Source organism: Balearica regulorum, chromosome 4 (genome assembly GCF_011004875.1).
Source record: "Balearica regulorum gibbericeps isolate bBalReg1 chromosome 4, bBalReg1.pri, whole genome shotgun sequence".
Lineage (NCBI taxonomy): Eukaryota > Metazoa > Chordata > Aves > Gruiformes > Gruidae > Balearica > Balearica regulorum.
The window spans coordinates 6,267,036-6,289,411 of record NC_046187.1 but is presented as its reverse complement, the minus strand read 5'-3'; the positions used below and the strand labels follow the sequence as shown (position 1 = coordinate 6,289,411).

Below are 22,376 nucleotides of genomic sequence, written 5' to 3'. Positions count from 1 at the left end.
TCTGCCACACTTTTCCTGTGTGATCTTGGTGCATCACTTCAGAAAAAAATCTCTTTGCCTTTTCTCTCTAAAAGGGGGATACTAATATTTACCAGCTGCTCAGCAGTGTTGCCGTGATTAATTCATTAACCTATGTAAAGTGCTTTTTGAATCTTTGATGTTCTGTGTACACATGGAACACAACATTAGAGTTCAACGGATTATTAAAATACCTTTGGTACTCTTTGGGGGTGGAGACACAGTCACATTTCATGAGAATGAGGAAGAGGTAAAGCCTCCTGTTCTACCCCTGTACCTGCTCTCATGAACATTTTGAGATAATTGAAATACACACTGATGTGACTTAACAGTATTGAATGAATGTTAAACTTTGCTAACGAGTATTTCTTTCAATGATTAATACAGGTGAATTAAAGGAAATCAAACAGGATATCTCCAGTCTTCGCTACGAACTTTTGGAGGATAAGTCCCAAGCAACAGAGGAGTTAGCAATTTTAATACATAAACTCAGTGAGAAACTGAATCCTAACATGTTGAGATGTGAATGATTCAAGAAAGGAACCGTGGCTTCGACTACAGCACAACTATTTATTGGCAATAATATTTCAGTATCTTATACTTGAACAATGTATTGTAGATTTTTAGCACTAAATAACTTTATGTACAGCTTCTCTGGAATTTAGTCTTAGGAAATTTTATTAACTCACCACAAAAAGATTGCTCTCCATTTTAATTGTCTTAAAAGCAAGAACTATCATCATTTTTTTGCATTTATGCACTAAAAAAGTAAATGGTATCAATTGCTGGTATTTTAACAGGTTTATGAATACATCTTGAGAATTCTTTGCACTAAGTTAGCAAGAAAAAAACAAAACAGATACAGTTCCTTGCAGCAGCTGGGTACGAATAGGATTTTTCATAATACCATAAATCAACTTAGAGATCTGTGGAGGATTACTTGAAATCTTTGTTCTTTATTAGTGATGCTAGTAATGTGTATAAGCTGAGAACTCATGGTACGATTACAAGGAATTAATGAAAATCAGGTAAGTGTGAATGTAATTGTAGTAGCACTGTTTAACACACATGTATATACACATACCCACAACTACCCTTTCTTAATTCAGCATCTTTACTTTCAAGAGGAAGGACCAGAACTTTTTTTTAAAAACCAACTTTGGAAGGTAACGTGAACTGAGTCCAAAGCTACTCTTTATGTGCTAGAAATGATTTTTTTAAAGTTCAGACTCTGTGCAGGGCTGGTATTTTGTTACACTGTTCTAAATAATGCCTCCGATGCTTCATTGTTAAATAAAATATTCCTACTTTACTGATACTCCATGGCGTCCCGCTAGTTTGGCACCACAATCCGGCTTTCCCAGTGGGACCCGGTACCAGAGAGCCCAGCTACGCCCACGCCAGCCGCCCTTTTCAGGCGGAGCGGTGCCGTACCCCCGCCGAGACGCTTTCCGGGCCGGGGGGAGCAGCCAGGCACCGCCTCCCCTCGGGGCCGCTGCCCGCGCCTCCCCCGCCCTGAGGCCGCCCGCCACCGCCCTGGGGCCGCCCCCTCCGCCGCACGCTGTCCAATAGCGGCGCGCGTCTTGCTGAGGCCCCGCCCCCTCGCCGTCACGTTTAACCAATGGGAAGGCGGCTGGGAGCCATGTTGGCCGCCGGCTGAGGTTGCCGCGGTAACGGGAGCTGTGGCAGCGCTGAGGCAGCGGCCGGGATCCGCTCCCCGCCGGCGCTATGGAGCTGAGCCTGGCCCGTGTGGACTACCTGCAGGTGGGCCCGGGCTGCGGACGGTACCGTCCTGTCGTTACTCCGGGGGAGCGGGCCGGACCGGCGGCGAGCGGCCTGGGCGAGCGGGGGTGGTCGGGGCCGTGGGGCGAGGCGGCCGTCTGGTGAAGGGGAGCCGTCCGGCCGCCCGTGTGAAGCCTGCAGAAGGGTACCTGCGCTCTCGGCGGCGGGACCGGGTCGGGAAGCGTCACCCGGTGGGGCCGAGGCCGGGCAGGCCTCCCGCTCCGGTCCTCGGCTCCAGAGCCGCTCTCAGCGGGGCTGAGACCTCCCTCCCTGGGCATCGCGCCTCTCCTCCCCGCCCTCAGCCCTGCTCCCGGCCCGTACCGCTCCCGCTGCGCCGGGCCACCGGCGCCGAGACGTGCCCGGTAAAAGAGTGTGTCTTCCAACAGGTGGGAGTGACAGCCCAGAAGACTATGAGGCTTCTTCCCACGTCGGGGCGAAAGGCGACGCAGAAGGTAGTGGCGGTCGGCAGGGCAGAGCTTGTGGGGCGGGCTCCCGCTGCTTGGCCTCTGGCTGGTCCGAGCGTTGGTCGTCTGGAGAGTTTCTTTACTTAGTGCGTCATGAGGGAAAGCTTTGGAACCAAGTTCTTGGAACTGTTTGGAAAACTTTTTAAAAAATAGAGGGGGAAAAAAAAAAAAGTCTGAATTTGTTTCTGGGAAGCTGGGAACCAATAAGGAATTTTCAGAACTTAAGGCATTGCTGAAATTGCAGGGAAGTTCTTGCATGTTTCTATATTTCTCTTTTGCTAACATTTAATATATATATATTTCTTTTTTAGTTTTCCTTAATACAAGTTCAAGCTAAGGAAACCTAGTTAGGAAAACTCAATAGTAACAGTGCGGTTTTCGTTTTAATAATAAATCCTCAATATGAAAATACAACTATTCCTAAATATGCCTTTCTGGAGTATTCCACCTGGTGGTTGCTGGCGCTTGCACCTAGAAGGAGAAAGAGGATTGTAAACACTGTCGCTTAAATTATCGTTCTTAGGCTTTAGTTTCCTCTATAGTGGTTTATCTAGCTTTCCTACACACAGAAATGTAAATTAGGTACTGTAGTATTTTAAGTACTTAAATACAGGAAAATATGATTAATATAGGAAAAGTATTATTTAAAAATGTTTATGTGTATAATAATGTTGTATTACGTTTTTGAAGGTGGTGGTTGGAGATCAGGATGGGGTCATTACATGTTTTGGCATAAAAAAAGGGGAAGCTGTGGTAAGTGGAAATGTTCCATTTAAAAGTCTATTTTTTTAAAATATTCCTTCTAATGAACTTTGAAAGTCTGTTTTTATTGACCTGGGAAATAAGATACCTGTGGAAGGTGTCTAGGTAGAGCTGTGGACTAATACCTAGCTGTGATGAAGGTATGCTGATTTCATGTCTGAACAAGCACATGGTCCTCTACAGTTGTTCAGTCAGACACTAGTGTATGTCATCACACAAAAAAGTTGATTTAACACCTTTTGCTTTGCAGTTCAGTTGGGCTTAAACCTGTACACATACTCACTTCCTGTGGCTGGCCAAAAACCTGCAGAGATTCACTAAGTTGATGAAACTGATTGCTTTTTATGAGCCTAGACTTATGCCCAGCTTCATAAAAAAAATAACTTCATTTTATTTTTTTTCCTCTTGAGGAAATTCATAGCCAGCTCAGAAGGACTCTATAGTGATACAAAGAAATCTGTAGTCTTCTGGAATAAAAGTGCAACATGTAAGGGGGGGGGGAGGAGGGGGAGTGTGTGTGTGTGTGTGTGTGGTGGTGTTTAAAAAAAAAACAACCCCACAAACAAACAAAAAAACTTAGAGCTACCAGCAGTGCTGAAATTTTCCTATAGATGAATAACACTGAAATAATAAAGTCTTAATTTATTGTATTTTACAGCTTTTTAGATTTATTGACATAAAATGCTTGATTGCTTTGTGATTCTGAAGAGAAATGTACAGGTTATTTTTGTTTGCATATAATCCATAGTATCTTAGTTTTGCCAGAAATTGTAAAGCAAATTTATAATCTTTTCTCTTAAAAGATTACCATAAATAGGATATTGTGATGATGAAAATTGCTTTTCTCTTTGCAGCCAGTGTTCAAGACACTGCCAGGCCAAAAAATTTCAAGATTGGAGTTGGGAGGAGCTCTTAATACACCACAAGAGAAAATTTTTGTGGCTACAAGATCAGAAGTTAGAGGTTTCACAAAAAGAGGGAAGCAGTTTCTTTCATTTGAAACTAACCTTACTGAAAGCATCAAAGCTATGTATGTACGATATTTTGCATTTTTTTCATTGCTGTAGCAGCATCTTAGTTTATGGTTTTATGAAATAATTTTTTACCATATTGTGTGCTTGTAGGTAATGCTGAGCGCCAGTCCAGCTTTAGCTGGTGCCATGACATGTAGTAAGGAACTTAGAAAATCATGGTGAAGTTTAGAAAGTGTAGGGGGGCTTGGGAGGGCTCTGAAGGCACTCACATCAGTGCAAACGCAGGTGATCGGCGATGACGTTATTGTCACAGTGTATCATGTCCGTGTCTCCTTCCTGTACCAGAACAGGAGCAAATTTATTTTTCTTTTTGGATTGTGTTGTAAGATGCTGCCAGATATAAACCGCCTTGAGAAGAATTAATATTATCAAAATACATTAACAAGATTTATATAAAGATTTTCTTAGGATTTTATGTGAAGACAAAATGGGAAATTTGAGAGCTATAGAAACCATGGGGGTTTAGCATTCATAAGAAACATTTTTTAAAAGCTGTAACAGCTTGGGGGCCGCACTGATGCCTTGAATCTGCAAGCGGTAGTGCATGTATATAGAAGGGCTAAAAGACTATCACTGCAACTATACTGGGAAAATGCTACAGAAAGTGTTTTCTTTTTCTCAGGCATATTTCAGGAGCAGATCTCTTTCTTTGTGCAAGCTACATCTATAACCATTACTGCGACTGCAAAGACCAGCACTACTACCTATCAGGAGATAAAATCAATGATGTTCTCTGCCTTCCTGTAGATAAAGTGAATTGCATTACACCGGTACTCGCATGTCAGGATAGAGTCCTCAGAGTTTTACAGGTTAAAATACTTGTTTATCTTTTATGTATTGATGCCATAGAATTGGACTAATTCTTAAGGGAATCAGCATAGCAGCATGGCTTAAACATCATAAGAATAAGCATATTGTATCTTACTTGGCAGTGTTGCTGTCTACAATGCTGGTACATTTATTAGGTTTTTTTAGAGGAAAATCATGAAATCATGATAATAAACTTGCAAAATGAGGATTAGTAAAACCACTATAAATAGGCTTTGGAATTCATAGGTGGAAGTAAGTAAATTGTCCCTTCTGACTAAAAGTGCTCACGTGAGGGAATTAAATGTGTAAGTCTTTATCAGTTTGGAAATTCTTGGTCTCACAAATTACTGTTGCGACAAGTCTGAGTGATATTAAGTGGTTTAACAAATCTATTTGCCAGAGAAATTCACAGATTATTTTTAATAATAACACATTTCAAGAGTCCTATGTTTTATTTATATAAACTTCACCCTGTTTTGACTTAGAAATGGATCTCACATAGGTATTGGGAGTTTGTATAAGTGAAGCATATCTGTTACTATTATCCATAGTAATTTTGTCCTTATGCTTCTGGGGATTTGGTTTGGTTTGTGGTTGGTGATGAGTTTTTTGGGTTTTGTTTGGGTTTGGTTTTTTCTTTTATTTTATAAAACTCATTCAAGATAGTTCTCTTTAGGGATCTGATTTACTGTATGAAGTAGAAGTTCCTGGACCACCTACTGTTCTTGCTCTAAACAATGGAAACGGGGGTAACAAGATTTTGAATATACACGTAACTAAAGCATGTCACTTTACTGTAATTTTAAGATTTTATTTCTTGTGTTTGTTAATTATGTTTTGCCTTGATTTTTAAGCTGATGTTAAAAATGCAGTGGAAAAAGTTGTTTCTTTATATACAGATAAATATACACACATATGACTGTTTTAGTTCTAAATTATATTCACATTTAATTGGAAGCCTGTTACGAAAGCAGTGAGATATAAGGTGGTCTCACTGTGTACGTACGAACTGGACTGTTGCGGGCCTTGTCAAAGTTCTGGATTTGTGTGTCTCTTACGCATGGATTTCCATAACTAGAATTGCTAGTTGCATCTGTCCATGGATGGATGAGAATATTGAGTAGAGCTCACGCAAACCGAGACTGTGGAAGGATCAAGTTTAAAATAGTTTGATCATCCTCCTTGCTAATCTGTTCTAACCTAATAGAAATCGCTTTACTGTGTTAATCTGGTGCTTAATTTAGTTTCAGTTAGGTTGTGTGACAATGACATTCAGAACTGGTTTGGAAAAGTAGTTCTTACTTGCTTAAGTCTTGGCACAACATTCACTATTGCGTGTTCTGAATGAATCTCTTCTGTAAAAGCAATTTAATAGCCTGTCTTTGCTGAAATTTCAAGTATTGGATTATGAGTGGTTTTTAGGCAGAAACCCAGTGCAGGGGGGGGGCTTCATACACAGAAGAGTGATAGCCATGAAGAAATTATCAGAACAGATGCAGTTTTCATGTTTTTGTTTTTAAAGCCTGACAGTTCTGTTACACAACACTTACTTAGTATTTTCTTTTTCCCATGGCCTGTAGAGTGTAACTACACAATACTTTCAAATTTTTTTAAATTGGTGTACTTGATTGTATGGATTCTAAATTCAGTTTATGTATTTAGGTGATTCTGGAGAAGAAATTGTGTATGGAACTTCTGATGGTAAACTGGGTCTTATCCAGATTACTGGTTCCAAGCCTATACCTAAGTGGGAAATAGTAAATGAAAAAAAGAGAGGAGGTATGTGTCTCAATCTCTCACTCTTTAGCTTTCCAGTGTATTTGGGGCTTTATTACAAGTATAATAATCAAGAAATCGTATTCATAGATACTTTGGAGGCATATTGTAATTACATCAGTATGTGATATTAATATGAGTAAGCTCTCTTTCATTCTTCTGGTTTTCTTATAAATAATTCTAATCAGTTTGTCTTGCTTCGGGTTTTCTGTTGATATTATTTCCAGTACTTTAGCATACTTCTGTTTTTACAGTATTTTTAAAGTGGCATTTGTAACTCAGTGTTGATTCGTATATGATTACTTGAGGTTTTTATCATTTTGGTGACTATTTCTAAGTGCAAATATACCTGCCAGATTTTTCAGATGTTCAGGGGTCCTAAAGTCTTTTCAGAGGAAAGGTTAGCATCTTCCCTGCAACACTTTTTTTTTCTTCTTCTTTTTTTTTTTTTTTTTAAAGCCATTATAAGGGTTTTTGTCTGAAGATGGAGTAAGGCTTTCCTTAAAGCTCCACAATGAGGCTTAACTGATCAGGGCATAGTATAACACTTTCCCTGTTTTAGCCTTGGCATGCTGCTTCTGCAGCATCTCTGAGCCCATACTCCTTTGGAAAGGAGAAGACCAGGAATAGAATATATATATATATTTTAATTTAATTATTTCATAAAAGCTATCACTAAATTATTTTCTTAAACTGCTTCCTAGTATGTCCTTACTCTTCATATGAAATATGACGGAGTCATAAAATTTAAATTCCATCTCGTTTTTCATATTAATTCTTGTACAAACTCTCTTGCTGCTTTTTTCTTCTTCCAGATTCCAAGTCTCTTTCCTGTCCAAAGATGATTAGTTGTCAGAGGCTGGTTCCACATGTGCTAGTAGGGGGTTTGTCCACTAACGAGTCAAGCAGCAGTACCTAGTCCAGGTCTGGCACAAGTCAGAACCCTCTTTCTGTCACCTTAGCCAGAATTCTTAGTAGTTTGCTTAATAATGGCTCTAAGTCAAGTACAGGAAACAAAGAATGCCTGCTTCTTCATCTGGCAAAGTTACAGTAGTGTGGACAGACAAATAGTTCATCTGGGGAAGTGTTTGATGAGGGGTTTAACCCTCCTTCAAAAGTAAGCTATTTGAGCATCAGGGGGGGGTGTGTCTCTGTTCAGTGCTTTTCAGCAAGGGAACTGTGGTGGTTTTGATTTGGAATTGGTGGCTGTAAAATCCACTGTACAATCATGAACCTCAGGCACAGGTGGGAGACTTCAGCCCTCTAGTGGACTCGTTCACAAATAGCACTAATAAACCTTAAAGGCCGACCAAGAATCTTTCTATATAACTGAATGTAGCCTGTGTATTATTGTGTCGTGAACGAATAAGGATGAAGTAAACGAGTTTGTTTTCTTTTTCATTAGGTATCTTATGTATTGATAGTTTTGACATTCTGGGAGATGGAGTTAAAGAATTACTCATTGGACGAGATGATGGAATGCTAGAAATTTATAACTTTGAGAGTGCAGATGATCCTGTCCTTCGATATGATCATGTAAGCCCACATTCATCGTACTCTTATTTGCTGGAAAAATTAAAAAAAAAAATCTGTATTTCAAAACTTACTAGTATTTTCAAAGATCATTACTACTAAAATGTGTGTTTTGGTTTTAATTTGATGAGCTCTGTAACACTGACAATCTAAACTTCAAAGCAGTATCCTAATATTTAAGAACTAGAAGGTGAAATAGTCCTGATTTGAGCAAAAATTAAAATAGTGTGGAGGATATGTTATAGTTCTGGCTCTGACTACTGAAGTCTCTCCTGGGTGAAACCTAATCCTGTACTTCTCTCTCAGTGAAAAAACAACCCCGTGTTGTGTATAGTCTGTGTCTTACATGTAAAATAATAAATGTATTATTGGCAGTGTTGCTGTCTACAATGCTGGTACATTTATTAGGTTTTTTTAGAGGAAAATCATGAAATCATGATAATAAACTTGCAAAATGAGGAACTGTCAGGAGTTCACTGAGCATAGTTACTTCGGTTAAGATTTTTCTTTTAAATAATAGATTTAATCCATAGTGCTTATGTCAGATTGCTAATTGCTACTGGAAAAATATCATCCATCAGTGTTTTGTTTTAAACTGCTTTTTAATGTCTTTGTTAGACAAAGAGTAGAATCGGAATGCATTTGTTAAAACACCCCAATTTAGCTGTGATAGTCATCAGCTAGCTTACTCTTTTGTAGGTCTAGATATTGTGTGTCTGTGTAGGTATTTTGTGATGCAGGGAAAAGGAGGAATGCAACGCTTAAAAAAACCCACAAACCGCCCCCCCCCAAACTTCTAAAATGAGTGCAGTGATATTTTCCTCTGCTTGAATGTATTTATTTGAAGGCTTTATCAGAGAGCATTACATCAATCCAGGGTGGCTGCGTAGGAAAAGATGGGTACGATGAAGTTTTAGCATCCACATATTCAGGTAAGCTTCGTATCATTTACTCAATTAATGTTGCCTGTGATAATGTGATAAAAATGAATCAGGCTATGTTGTTACTGCAGCTCACATCTTTTAAAATTTTTGTTCTGATTGGAACTAGGATAATGTTTTGTTGAAAAGATCTCTTCTAATGTAATATTTACACTTAAAAAGTTTCCTGCAATTAAACTATGTTTTTATATTTTAAGATAGTCATAATGTGTTCTGCTGCGTAACACAGCAGCTGGTTATTCTCTGGTGTAGACCACTGCCTAACTGTGATGAAATAAAAAATCTGTTATGTCTGAAGGAATTATTTTCATTTTTTTATTTATATTAAAAATATTCTTAGACATGCACATCTTTCTTTTGTTTTTCTGTCTTTTACATCATTTTCTTCCTTTTCAGTTTCACAGGATTTTAAATGGGGTTGATTTTGCTTTTAGTAGAAGGTAAAGCTTCCTCATGTGAGACATCTCAGCAGCCCCTCTGTAGGATTAGAGCTATTGGCCTGACTGTCACAAAGGCCATGATAAACATGCTGCATATGTTAACTGCTGGGAGCTAAAATATTGCTAATTCTCTGTCTTTGGTTTTCTTCAGTGCTAAAAAATTAGCCTACTGAAACCTCTCATATTCAAAACTGTGTATTTTGGCAAAATAAAATTTTCGGTCAGATATTGAGAAGTAATGGTGTTCAGGTTCCTCTTTTAAGTAGTCATTGGATGGTTAAAAGACTCTTACACCTCACCTGCTATGAATTGTTTTGGTATGATAGGCTGCAACAATACTGTGGCCCAAGTCCTTTGTGGCTACTTTTAGTGGGAATGTTACAAAGATCAGTGAATCATAGAAGAAAGAAAAAAGCGAAAGCCTGTGTTCACCTGTGGGTTTTCAAAGCTAAACTCTGGTGGGATATGCAGTAGATTGAGTCTGGCAGATTTTGGCGGATGAGGAAAAGTAGTGCTTAGAGCAGTAAAAGTCACATTTGAAGCCTGGCATCATAGGGCTCCTGTGGATTTTTTGAGTTCGTGCTCTGTTATTGGGCTTTCTTGGTACTTGAAGTAGATAGCTAAGGAATGTGAAAGATTGTGGACATGTCAGCTTTTCTGGTGCGTTTTATAATAATGCTATCTTACTGTTTTCATGCATTAGATGAGGTAACTAGAGCTATAAACACCCGTTCAAGTGTGCATGTCATACCTAAGGTGTCAGGATATAATCAACTAGTGTTTGCTTTTATAAGTAAATGTAAGTAAGTAAACAAAGAGATGATTTCCTTTTTTTCACTTCAACTGGCAGCATTCAATCTCAAAGCACACTGCGCAACATACGGTTTGGTCTAAGCACGTTGTACAGCTTGTTTTGTTTTCAACTATAGTACGGCAAATTATGCAAGGTTTTGTCAGAGAAACAGAGGTGGGGAAAAAATTTAAGCGCTCGGTTAAAAACTGCCGCAGAGGGATTTATTGGTCAAAGTATTCATGAAAAAGAATAAATAATGTTTTCCAATCTGTAAGTTAAGAATGAAATCCGTTAAAAAAATTCATGTTCAGTGTCTAGATTAATCCTCCAAAGAAAGGATTAAATTAAAGTCTCCATTCTCTCTACCCAGTATCTGGAACAAACATTGCTCCACACATACAAAAGTTGAGTGTAGACTTTTCTTCATAGCTTGTAAGGAATATCAACTTCATATATTGGTTTAGGCTGGCTGACAGGATTGACTACAGAACCTGTCCATAGAGAAGGTGGATCAGGTGAAGAACTAAAATTAAGTCAAGAAATGCAGAGCAAGATTTCATCCTTAAGGTAATTGCACTAGAAAGAAATTTAAATGGAAGAATTGAAATGTTAAAAGCTGGAATGTCATCTTTCCTTCCTATCTCACTGGATTTTCTGTATCATTATTGTATCTAGAAGTAGAATTAAGCCTTTTCGAAGCAGAAATTAATAGCAGCCTCATTTCACGGTCTCTTTCTATCTTGCCTTCACGTGATGATGTCTTAATGCCTTCTTCCTCAGTATCAGCAAGATAAGATTCCCTTCTTCCATGCTGCTTATAGCTTCTAAATGATGGGAGGAAAGTAGTCACTAGCATATAATTCAAAATGTGTTGTACTCTTGGAGGGGAAAAAAGTTGTCCTTTACTGCAACTCATTGAAAACTCTTTTGGCAAAGTACAGTAGAATCTACATTTTCATGTGATATTGTCTATATTTTATCATTTTTATGTATCTGGGAGTCACTAGTCACTTTCTCGTTGTTTTTTTAAGACATTATGTGTGATTTCCCTTTTCTAGGAATGAATTGGAACACTTACAGATGAAAGTACTTCAGGAACGTGAAAAATACCAACAGTCTTCTCAATCCAGTACTGCTGTTTCATCAGTACCTGCATTTAGTGTGAATGATAAGTTTACATTAAATAAGGATGATGCTAGCTACAGCCTCATCTTGGAGGTGCAGACAGCTATAGATAATGTCCTGGTACAGGTGAGTATGGTTTTGTTCTTGTTGGCTTTCCTGATATGTAAATAAAACATTCAGAGACTTTCTAGTTTGAAAAGCAGAGTTATAAAATCTTAAGTATATGGGTTTTTAAATGTCTGAATTGATATAAGAGGGAATTGAAGTGTATAGCCTTGCAGTGTTGAAGTAAGTATTGTAAGTGCTTGTTAGGGAGCAAATACAACTTTATTTGAACAGAGCAACATTACAATACTAAAATAGATCAAAATACCTGCTGTACTAGCAGGTTTCTACATAACTTTTGTGTTTGCTTTTGCATATCCCTCCTTATTTAAACAGCAATTAACTCAGTAAATCTTAAATGAGGTCAAGATTCTCACTTGCCAGTTAAATACCTTCTGTAGTGGAAAATAAATTTTAGAATGGTGTGAGCCACCTGTGCACTTTCAGTGTGGAACAGCATCTTATTTGTGTGCCATTGGTGATAAATGCTCCTGCCAAGTAGAGCAACCTTAGTCACTCCTCCTACTGCATCAGCTGAAATTAATGTTATCTTTGGTAGTCAGAAAGAGTAGTGGTACTGAGTTGCCTTCTTACGGGCTATGCACGGGGAGAAAAATTTGACAAAGAGGAATTTGTGAGGTGAATTTCCCATAACAAATGGGAGAGAACTACTGTAGAATTTTATTTTTCACTTCACAATAAAAATCTCATTTTTATTAAGGATGTTACTAGAGCAGTGCTAAGCTACAGCTAGTATGCAGCTCTATAACATCTGCTGTTTCTATAGCTAAGTGAGGAATAATGAAATTGTTTAATCTAGCCCCAAACTTAACATAATGTTTAGAACTTACGGCTTTTTCTTTGAAGAAATATAAAGCGGTATCTGGTATTCCTCTGCTGTGAGAAGACAATAAAACTGTGTTTAAAAAAATTTTTTTAGGAAGTATGTTGCATGTTTATCAATATTTCCTGACACTTCTGTGAAGTTATAAAGCAGTACCAAATCAAGTAATTAATCATTAATCTCATTTTTAAAACAGTGTGAGATTTAATTTTAATTCCAGTGAAAACTCATCTAGATAAGAAGTGGTCTGTGTCAGAAGCGTTACTGGAAGTAAAAGGATCATTATTAATTATGTAATATGACCCTTAGTTTCCTGTGTGAATATTGTAATCCCCTATTAAAATAGGGAAACACTTCACTGATGAACATGCTTCATGCATATGAATGAAGTATACTTTCATGTCTGATAGTTACAGATTTTATACTGAAGTTGTAAGCCAGCCACACAAGGACTCTCTGAGAGAAACATCACGTTACTCCAGGATTAAGTAGTAAGCTGCGTGTCTGTTAGGCTTTACCTCTTGGGTGAAGCAATCATTGCCTCCCCCTTATTAAAATAATTGGTGACAGTTAGTGGATAAATGCATTAGAAGCTACTCAGGAACTTAAGCTCTTTATTTTTCCTTCCTCATATGTTCTGCAGAGCGATGTCCCAATAGACTTGCTGGATGTGGATAAAAATTCAGCTGTTGTTAGTTTTAGCAGCTGTGATTCTGAGGTAAGTGAAACAAAAGAGACGGTATTTATAGAGATCGCATGATGAAAGCTCTTAATACTGTATATTAAGAATAGAATTGGAATTTATGTATTTGTAACTTTAAATATGTTGGGTTAAACTACTCCTTTGGTAATTTTGGAGAGCTCAAATTCATTAGAGATACTGCAGAATTAGGAGTTAGGGGCAGGTCCTGCCCTAAGGCAAAGCTAAATATGCACGAAAGGATCCAGGAGCAACTGCTCTCTTGCTTTTTTCTCTGCCTGATAAGGAATGTGAAGTACACATTCAGTATTGCTCTCTTCTCTGGGTTTGCCAGTATCACATGTATTTACTTCAGAGTAATTTAGGTGAACAACATTGTATTTCTTACTTAAAGAAGTTTGTCTCTTAAAAATCACTTTAGAACACAAAAATTCTGCTGTGTGGGAAGTCATGTGTTTAAGTGCATTTTTTATATAATAATTATAAACTTAAATACTTATAGAATTACTAATGATGTTAGGGCTAGTGGGAAAATCCAGAAACTACCTTAGCATTATGAAAATCTTCTGTGAAGTCTTCTTCCTTGTGATGGTCCTTTATCTTTAAGAACTAAATTTGCAGATTATTGGTCTACCCTGGAGCTTTCAGAAATCAACTTTTTATTTTAAGTTTCTTGTCATTTATGATGATTAATTTAGCTTTTTTCAGGTGTATTTTCTTACTGATCTTACTTTAGTTTCGGATGTTGGACTAGTATTGGAGATGAGTGGGGCAGGCTGACATGCATTCTTCAGACGAAAAGTAGATATCTATGTAATTTTTATGTTAGTATTAAAGAGTATAGGAGGCTTCAGTTGATCTCTTCTTATATAGAGATTTTTTTTTAATTCTACCATAATTAAAATTAATTTGAATATTCAAGGGAACCAAAGATTATTTTACAAAAGTTAAATACAAAAAAGTAGCTGCACATAAATAGCAAAAACTTTACTGTAGATGTCTACAGTTAAAACAGACCATTAGAACTTTTGTGAATCCGTGGACCTGTTTTGTATTATTTTTCTGGGGTTTTTTTCTGTTTACAGCCAAATAGCAACTTTCTTCTTGCGACTTACCGATGCCAAGCAAATACGACAAGACTTGAACTTAAGGTAAAATGCTCCAAAATATCTTCTGTAATAAATTAATGGTTATGTAGATGCCTGCTTAGGAATGGAGAGATCTCTACGTGGACTAACTGCTTAGTCTGAGCAAATGATCAGTCCAATTTCTACTGCTGGTTCTTTCCTGAGAACCTTCTAATTTGGGGCTTGCGTTTCTTTATATTTGTCTGTAGAGTTTCTAAAGGCTTCTAAACATGTGTTACTTCAGAGGAGAGCCTGACGTCCTTAAGTGTCCCTAACATGAAAGCAGTGGGGAAATCACAGATTGTGAAAATACTTGGTTCTGGTGACAGTGTCTGGAACTTAAAGTGGAGAGAAGCGTGGGAAAGAAAGCTCTGGCACTGTTTGTCCTCGGAAGTGTTTGAAGGAAGTAACCACTGAATATAGACTGGATTTGTATTTTGGAGAGGAAGCAAATCCGGTCATTCCGTGCTGCTTATACTAAAGGCATGTGGGTGTTTGGGGGTTTATTTTTAACGATTCACCAAATTCGCGCATTTTGTGGCTGCCACCAGGGGAAGTAATGAAGGAAGGCGTGATTGGGAAAATCCTCAACATGCACACAGGCTCTAGGTTTTCTTTTTATGTAGTTGCCTAAAACTGCAGCCTCCTAATCTCATACGTGTTTGTTTATGTAAAACTCTCAGTCAAAAGATTATCTTGAAACTTAAGCCTGCATAAGGCGCATCAAATGTGGGGAAGTTGGGGGTGATTATCTGTATTTTGGTGAGGTTGCAATAATGGACCTAGTGTGCAGAATTAAGACTTATTTCTCAGGTCTCCTTGAGAAATGCTGTTAGTGTGCTTACTGGTTCTGAGCAGGTCACTCTATCTCCCTGTGTCTCAGTTCTCTTATTTTAATTTAGGGATATGACCCTGGCCACCTTTAATATTGAAAATACCAGGTAAAGGGTCAATAACACAAGAAAAATGAATCAAATGCATTCGTGATACACAAAAAGAAGGGTTTTTTACTTTCCCACTAAAAGCATTTATAAACTTGCTGTTGTGTGTCATCATAGTGCAGTGTATCATCAAAACATTGTACTATATCACTCTTGCATTTGGATAGATTCAGTCTGCACAGGTTTTACTGCCACCTCGCTGCAATACATTGAGGATGTCCAGTGATGTGCACCTGCCACGTGGAGTTCATTCTCTTGTTGTATTTCCTCTACGTGCATGCAGGCAATACAACTTCTAAGTCTTGGTGATTTTATTTCCAAAGAGAACCCTTTACTAACTTATTTTTATTAAAAACATTGAAGTGGATGTCTTCCTGTGAAACACTGCTTTTTGAATTCTGAGATCCTATAAAATAGGGGACATACTCAAGGTTATAAAGCAAACCTGTACTTGAGGGTTTTTTTGTTTGTTTGTTTTATAAAGCTGTTTCAGTACCTCTTCTGCCTACTTTCATGGCTGTGTTGGTGCTATAGATGGGACACTTCTGTTTCTTGTGAACTCTGTGTGAGTGGCAGACTTAGTGCAGTCTGTGTAACCGATCTCAGCAGAGAAGTGATGGATGCATTGCTGTGTCCTCAGAGGTGTGTCTTGAATGTGTTTGTACATCCTGCTTGTTGGGTGTTTTGAGGCTTAAATCTGGCCTCTTATTTCTCCAAAAATAGCTCAGGAAAAACTTTGATTGTTACAAAACACGTATTTTGAAATTCCGTTTACTCTTAAATTCTTTGATCTATTCTCTGCTGCCAACCACTACAGAGTGTATTTTTTCCTGAATTTAAAAAAAAAAAAAAAAAAAACAAAAACAAGTAATGGGGCCACTGAGGAATTAGCAGCAAGTTACAGACTTTACTTTAACTGATCAGAAAGTAAGTTAGCAGGTTTTATTTTCTTAATATTTCATTCATCTAATATAGCAGCACTTCATTGGACACTACTTCATCTAGTTTTAAAACATTCTTGATCTGCTGTATTTATAGTGGCACTATCAAGTAAATATAGTATTCTAAATATTCTTGAAGTACTACAGTCTTTCTTTAATGTATTTTCAATACCTACCAATTTTCCAAATTGTAGTAAATTAATCTTTTCTCTTTTGTTCTTTTTTGTGGGTTCTGCTTTTATTTCTGCAGGTTCGATCCATTGAGGGACAGTACGGTACACTTCAAGCATATGTAACTCCAAGAATTCAACCCAAAACCTGCCAAGTTCATCAATATCAAATTAAACCACTTTCGCTTCATCAGAGAACTCATTCTGTTGATCACGACAGGTATTTGCAAAGAAAAATGAATGCCTTTTTCTCTTGAAAAATTGACACAATCCAGTTGAAACGATGTTTACTCTATAAACTTAAGTATGTCATTTCTAACCCCAAACCTACAATTTTGAGCCTGTAGTTCCATTTTACGGGTTTTCTTACAGAAAAAGCAGATCTAATGGGTTCCTGCTTTCCTTGCCATTCTTTATCCTTGTTTTCAGGTTATTTTTCATTTTACTGACCAGGGTTACAGTGCAGCCCCATGTGTTAGTAGAGCTGAGGGTGTGGTAGAAAGGAAACTCTTCTGTCTTAGTAACCGCAGTCTTTTCATTTTCAGCCTCATTCTCCCCTCCACTCTTTTAATGTAATTCTTTCCCGTAGCTAACTTGGCTCCAAAAACTTAGCCAAGACTTTTCCCCCCTTATCTCTCTCTTGGAAACCTAGTGTTTTATGCAATTTCTACTGGATTTCCCCACCACCCCCACCCCCCTCAGTTAACATATAGTTATAACAATAACCAAGGTATTGCTTTTTTCAGAACAAAACTGAAAGATTGAAGGGATGATACCAAATGTGCAAATAAGCTCCGTTATGCCTTGTTCTTGATGTAAATGCTATGTCTGTGGTTTACAGCGTGGGAGACTGTTGAAGCTCTTAGTCATATTTGATGCGTTCAGTTATTTATCTTTGTCATAAATTTCAGGTTTAACAACTTGAAATGGGATATGCCAAAAACTTCCCACTCGTTTTGTATCCAGTTCTGGCATGCCTACTAGGAGATACAACTTGAATGTGTGCATAGTTTTTTTTGTCTTGAAATACGGAAAAGTAGCTGTAATCTGCAATACGTACCTGACTTTTTACAGGGTGTCGCTTAAAAGGAAGCTACCATGTGGAACTAAACTTTTTTCACATGAATAACCAGTGCACTGACAGTACCCCTCCTTCATAACTATTAACTATTTCTTTTTTTTTTTTTATTTCATAATGTCCTAGACCCATGAATACACTGACGCTCAAAGGCCAGTTCAGTTTTGCTGAAATTCACTCGTGGGTTGTGTTTTGCTTGCCTGAGGTGCCTGAGAAGACTCCTGCTGGAGAGAGTATCACCTTTTATTTTCAGAACACCTTCCTGGGTACACAGCTTGAAAGTACTTACAGGTAAAATACAATTACTAAAGCGCAATGTGACTTCGCTGGGGCTTTTGTCATCTTCATTCTTGTCCAGTCTGCAAGTACCATTTCAGGCACATACTACTGTTCACCTCTCTGCCCTCAGCCCCGTCAGAACTCCCGTTAAAGACAACAGGAATCTTTCTTAAAAAGGATTGTTGAATATATTACCGGGGTGACACTATCCAGTAATGATAAAGAAATACAGATAATTCTATAACTTGAATAAGGTTTTTCTTGAAGCTGGTCCAACACCTAAGATTGCCAGGGAGAAAAGGCTTGATAATATTTGTAAGATGATGGCTTGCTTTTAGAATTTAGAGAACATATTAATGTTCTTTAACTAATAACGTGAAATTATTGTGTACTGCCTATGGTTTTCTAACTTCCTTTTTTTTTTTTGTATTGAGGAGCAGAAATAACTTAAAAGGCATTTAATACTCATGCAAACAAAAATGTGATAAGTGTTAAGTTGAAAACCTTTTTCTGCAACTTATATTAGGCAAATATTATTTCTGTGTTTAGGATTAATACTCTCAAATGTTCTCAAATTAATTAGTTATACCTTCCTTCAGCAAATTACATACGCCCACCTGAAAATGGTACTGTAAAGTGGGAAAAAATTAATTGTTGTAATTATATAGATTACAGCCTGCTCCCAGTCTACCATATGTGTTGTATAGTCATAATGTAGAACGTTGGGTGGTGGGTTTTTTGGGGGGAAGGGCAGAGTGGGGTTTTTTCCCTTCTGGTATTGAAGCTTGCTGCTTGGCCTCAAGGTGTTGCAATGACAAAGCTTAGGAGGAATGAATACGTTAGTGCCATACAGTCAAGAGAACTGCTTTGTGTGTACCTGAGTTTTGCATATATGCTTTGTCTTATTTACTGTTTATTTACAAACTGTTCCCTGACAAGATTACACTAGGAATAGGGAAGGAGGGAATAGCATAGGTCTGTAGACAGCCATCTGATATACAGAGAATCGTTTTTACAGACTGTCTATTTTAATGTAGGGACAAATCTAATGCATGCATGTGTGTTTAAGTTTTTTTTATTTAAAGTTTTTCTTCCTTTATAGAAAAGGTGAGGGATGTTTTAAGTCTGACAACATTTCTACAATATCCATCCTAAAAGATGTGCTTTCCAAAGAAGCTACTAAAAGGAAGATTAATCTCAACATATCATATGGTAAAACTTTCTTTTCTATTTTGCTGTCCTTGACTTCATTTTATATTCTTATAAATGGAATATGTATTATTCATTTGCTTGATGGGTTTGTTTTTTTTTTTTTTGACTCCCTACTAGATGTAAATGAAGAATCTGTGAGGCACACGTTAAAGCTTATCCACCCTAAATTAGAGTATCAGCAGTTGTTGGCTAAGAAGGTTCACTTAATAGATGCTTTGAGAGTAAGTATCTGAACTCCTGTGGAAGGATTTTTCTGGGGGATTATGTTGTCAGATACCAAGCTGTAGGGCTCAAGTCAGATGTGTGTCTTACTGGTATCTGTTCCGTTTCTATTCCCAGGATGTATATTTTAATCATCTAGGAGACAGACTTCTTGAAGTAAAATTCCCATTTGTACTATGTAACTAGTGAATAACATGTAGGATTACTGACTGATGTTAGGGATGCTTTAATCGGCCAGTAGAATTTTTATCATCTTAACGTTATTTTTTTGCCTGCTCTTATTTTCCAGTTCCTTCTTTGCCTCTTTCCACTGACCTTTAAAAGGGGGCTGGTTTTGGTTTTTTTTTTTTAAGATCTGGGGGTGATCATCCATGTCATAATTTCTGAATTATCTGCTTATTAATCTTAATACCCTCCTCAACAGTTAGTCTTTGGGAGGTACCAGTTAGGCAGCTTGTTTACCATAAAAAAACTTGCCATTATCTCTTTTGGTATTTTTTTTTTGAGGGAGAAGGGAGATGAAAATGGACAACCAATTCCCCTTGTCCTTAGGGGGAATCAAATCCTAGTTGTCAGGACTCTTTAGTTAGTAGAAAAACTGACTGCCAATGAGAATGGTGTGTACCTGTATTATCACTACAAGTATTTTACTTCGGCTTTATTTGGCAAACCAGGGAAGTATAGAATAATAAGAATTTATTCTTAATGTATGTTATACCTGTGCAGTAATAATGATGCTGCATGCTTTGCTTGTTTTAGGCTTTTTTTAGGCAGCAAATCTTCTTTGACAAATTTTTTTTTGACAATTTCTTTTGCTGTCATGAATTGAGTGATACTTTCAGAGTTTACTTTTTCCTTCAGACTTTAACATGTGCTACACTTTCTAGGAATTTACTAACTCTAAAAATGAAGAAACAGTGAAGGCTTTGAGCCTTAATTAGGCTTGATTCCTCAGGATGACCCTGTTCTGGCAGTACTCAGTGCTGAAAACTATAATACGCAGGATTTTGAGAACCTAGTCTATGAAGTGACAAGTAACATCTGGCATTTCATTAAAAGACTAGAAAATGAGGCACTTCAAAAATAAATCCTGCTAGTTTAGAAGGAGATTGTCTTGTCTCTGAAGTACTTCCTCCTGTCAGACCCCAGCTTAATTTCTTCTTACTTTTATGGTCTTGTAATAATTAACTGGTGCTAATTCTTATGATTTAAAATGTCTTTGAGGAATTACAAGTTCATGAAGGAAATGTGGACTTCCTGCTACCAAAATACCGCAGCATTTTGGAAGAGGCAGATCAGCTGCTTGAGGAATATAAGAGACAACCTGCACATCTCGAGAGACTTTATGGTTTGTTGATTAATTCAACTTTTTATTTAAATGCAACTTCATGTCCAGAGAGCACGCTGGACATGACTGAAATAGTTACGAAGTGAGCAGTAGCAGAATTGAAATAATTTGGGTACACTTGGCTAGCTTCAGAACAACAATAGGTATGTAGGTATATATGTCTGTCTGGGTATACAGCCAAGGCTGCATCCTTACATAATGTTTTTCATCATAAAAATCTGAAGTTAAAGGTGAGGCAGTAAAACCTAGCACATACTGAAAATGGCTTGTATGCTACTAAAACTGAGTAACTCTCTAAAGGTTCTCAAGAATTGTTCACCTGAGAACTTCTAAAATTGATTTGGCATCATAAGCATATCGCTGAGAATGAAAATACCAGGATTATTTGCAAGTGATTTTCCTACTTTTTGTTTAATAAACAGCTGCTTCTATTCAGATGATCCTTGTCTTTATGGACATGATTAAGGATCGTATTCAAATTCAGTATGGCGCTTAAGAACGTATACAAGTTAAATGAGTGATTAAATTCTGAATGGTCAAGTGTTACAAAACATGAGAAAACCAGGAAAATGCACCTGGGGTGGGAAGGGAGACTCTTAGGAGATGATCTAATTTAGGGAAGGAAATTCCGTAACCAGAATTCTGGTGTTCCCCGTACACTTCCAGCTCAGAGAACCTCTGCCAGACACCAGCTTTAGTAAGCCGATGTATATGCAGCGTAAGCAGTGTCCTGTTCTCTGTACAGACAGCAGTTCCTCTGTCTGTAGTGTTTCAGATGTGGGTAATTCTAAGGCAGAAGTGCCTGCTTTGGAATGAAGCTGGAATCCAGGCTGTTCTAACAGCATTTTGGGTTTGTTTTAAAAGTAAATCATTGTTTAAAACTTGAAGTTTAAAAAGAGACTTGTCTCTAAACTCAGAATCAACTAGAATAGTTTGTACATAATAATGAGTTAGGAGTAGCGATACCTCGTAATGAAAACAAGGCAAATAATAAATCCTGGAATTTTACCTTTGCAGGTATGATCACAGATCTCTTCATAGATAAATTTAAATTTAAAGGCACCAATGTGAAAACTAAAGTTCCTCTTCTTCTGGAAATTCTGGATGGCTGTGATCAAGATGGACTGATTGCTTTTTTTGAGGCCGCAGCCTGACAAGGAAAAGGAGGATTTCTTTTTATTTGTTAATTTTTTAATCAAGGCAATTCACTATCAAGTCCAAAACACTTTTTAAGAAAAATACTTTTTCTCTTTTGTTGTACTGTCAAGTTTTAGGTTTTATTCATATTTATTACCATCTTGAACACACTATTCAACTTCAGTTCCTATGAAATGTTGTGTATGTTGAATGTGTACACACTGTTCTTCATAGCTAAAGGAAACTTGGAATCATCTGTAAATACCAAAATACTGTTTTCAGTACTATTAAAGACTACGTGCAGCAGTCTGTTCTCCAGCTGTAAGAAAGCCTGAAGAAACTGGTTTGCAGAGACTTAACCAGATTTAGAAGAAATGGGTGTGTTAAGCTGCCCCGAACTCTGATATTTGCCTGCCGCACTGAGAATCTCACGGGACTAGTGCCGAGAAGGGGGAGAACTCTCTTTGATTTTTAGACTCCAGCCAGGTACTGTGAAAGCTATACGTTAACTCCTCTCGAGAGCGAGCGATGGCATTAAACTTCCTCTGTCCTTCTCTGGGGTCTGCGTTCTTCATTTCGAAACTCCCATTACTGGGTATCTTCCACCTTCTCACTCGCTTTTATTTCAAATTAGAAGAGATGAACCAGCTTGTGGATACAGACGCTTGTTTGCAAATGCAATAAAAAGGGAAGGACACGTTTCCCCGTGGGGCCGGTGCCACACGCTGGGCCCCAGCAGCCCGATGCACCCACAGCCAGGCTCCGCGAGGAGCGTTCCCATCCCCTCTGGCCCA

The 22,376-nt window shown here is 37.8% G+C and overlaps 2 protein-coding genes and 1 long non-coding RNA gene across 3 annotated transcripts in view; 2 read left to right on the top strand and 1 right to left on the bottom strand.

The window, feature by feature from the left end:
* TRPC3 (transient receptor potential cation channel subfamily C member 3) overlaps positions 1-1,319 on the top strand; it is a 44,830-nt gene extending 43,511 nt beyond the window's left edge. Inside the window, exon 12 of the mRNA XM_075751051.1 lies at positions 406-1,319. Coding sequence (XP_075607166.1) covers positions 406-548 — 143 coding nt within the window. The 3' untranslated portion in view covers positions 549-1,319. The remainder of the gene's footprint in view (positions 1-405) is intronic.
* LOC142601647 (uncharacterized) overlaps positions 1-22,376 on the bottom strand; it is a 195,592-nt gene that overhangs the window by 30,011 nt on the left and 143,205 nt on the right. The gene's annotated exons all lie outside the window — the stretch shown is intronic.
* On the top strand, positions 1,650-22,136 carry BBS7 (Bardet-Biedl syndrome 7). The gene is made up of 19 exons (XM_075751052.1): positions 1,650-1,782; positions 2,187-2,252; positions 2,955-3,017; positions 3,881-4,056; positions 4,683-4,869; positions 5,547-5,619; positions 6,533-6,649; positions 8,052-8,182; positions 9,027-9,111; positions 10,818-10,920; positions 11,412-11,604; positions 13,071-13,145; positions 14,213-14,278; positions 16,387-16,526; positions 17,511-17,675; positions 18,766-18,875; positions 18,993-19,096; positions 20,322-20,445; positions 21,463-22,136. The coding sequence occupies exons 1-19, from the start codon at positions 1,747-1,749 to the stop codon at positions 21,597-21,599; spliced, it is 2,151 nt and encodes a 716-aa protein (XP_075607167.1). The 5' UTR covers positions 1,650-1,746; the 3' UTR covers positions 21,600-22,136.

Coding starts and splice junctions, on each gene's coding strand:
- BBS7 (XM_075751052.1), top strand. CDS start 1,747: ATGGAGCTGAGCCTGGCCCGTGTGGACTACCTGCAG. Junction 1,783..2,186: donor CCCGTGTGGACTACCTGCAG/GTGGGCCCGGGC, acceptor GTCTTCCAACAG/GTGGGAGTGACAGCCCAGAA. Junction 2,253..2,954: donor GGCGAAAGGCGACGCAGAAG/GTAGTGGCGGTC, acceptor ACGTTTTTGAAG/GTGGTGGTTGGAGATCAGGA.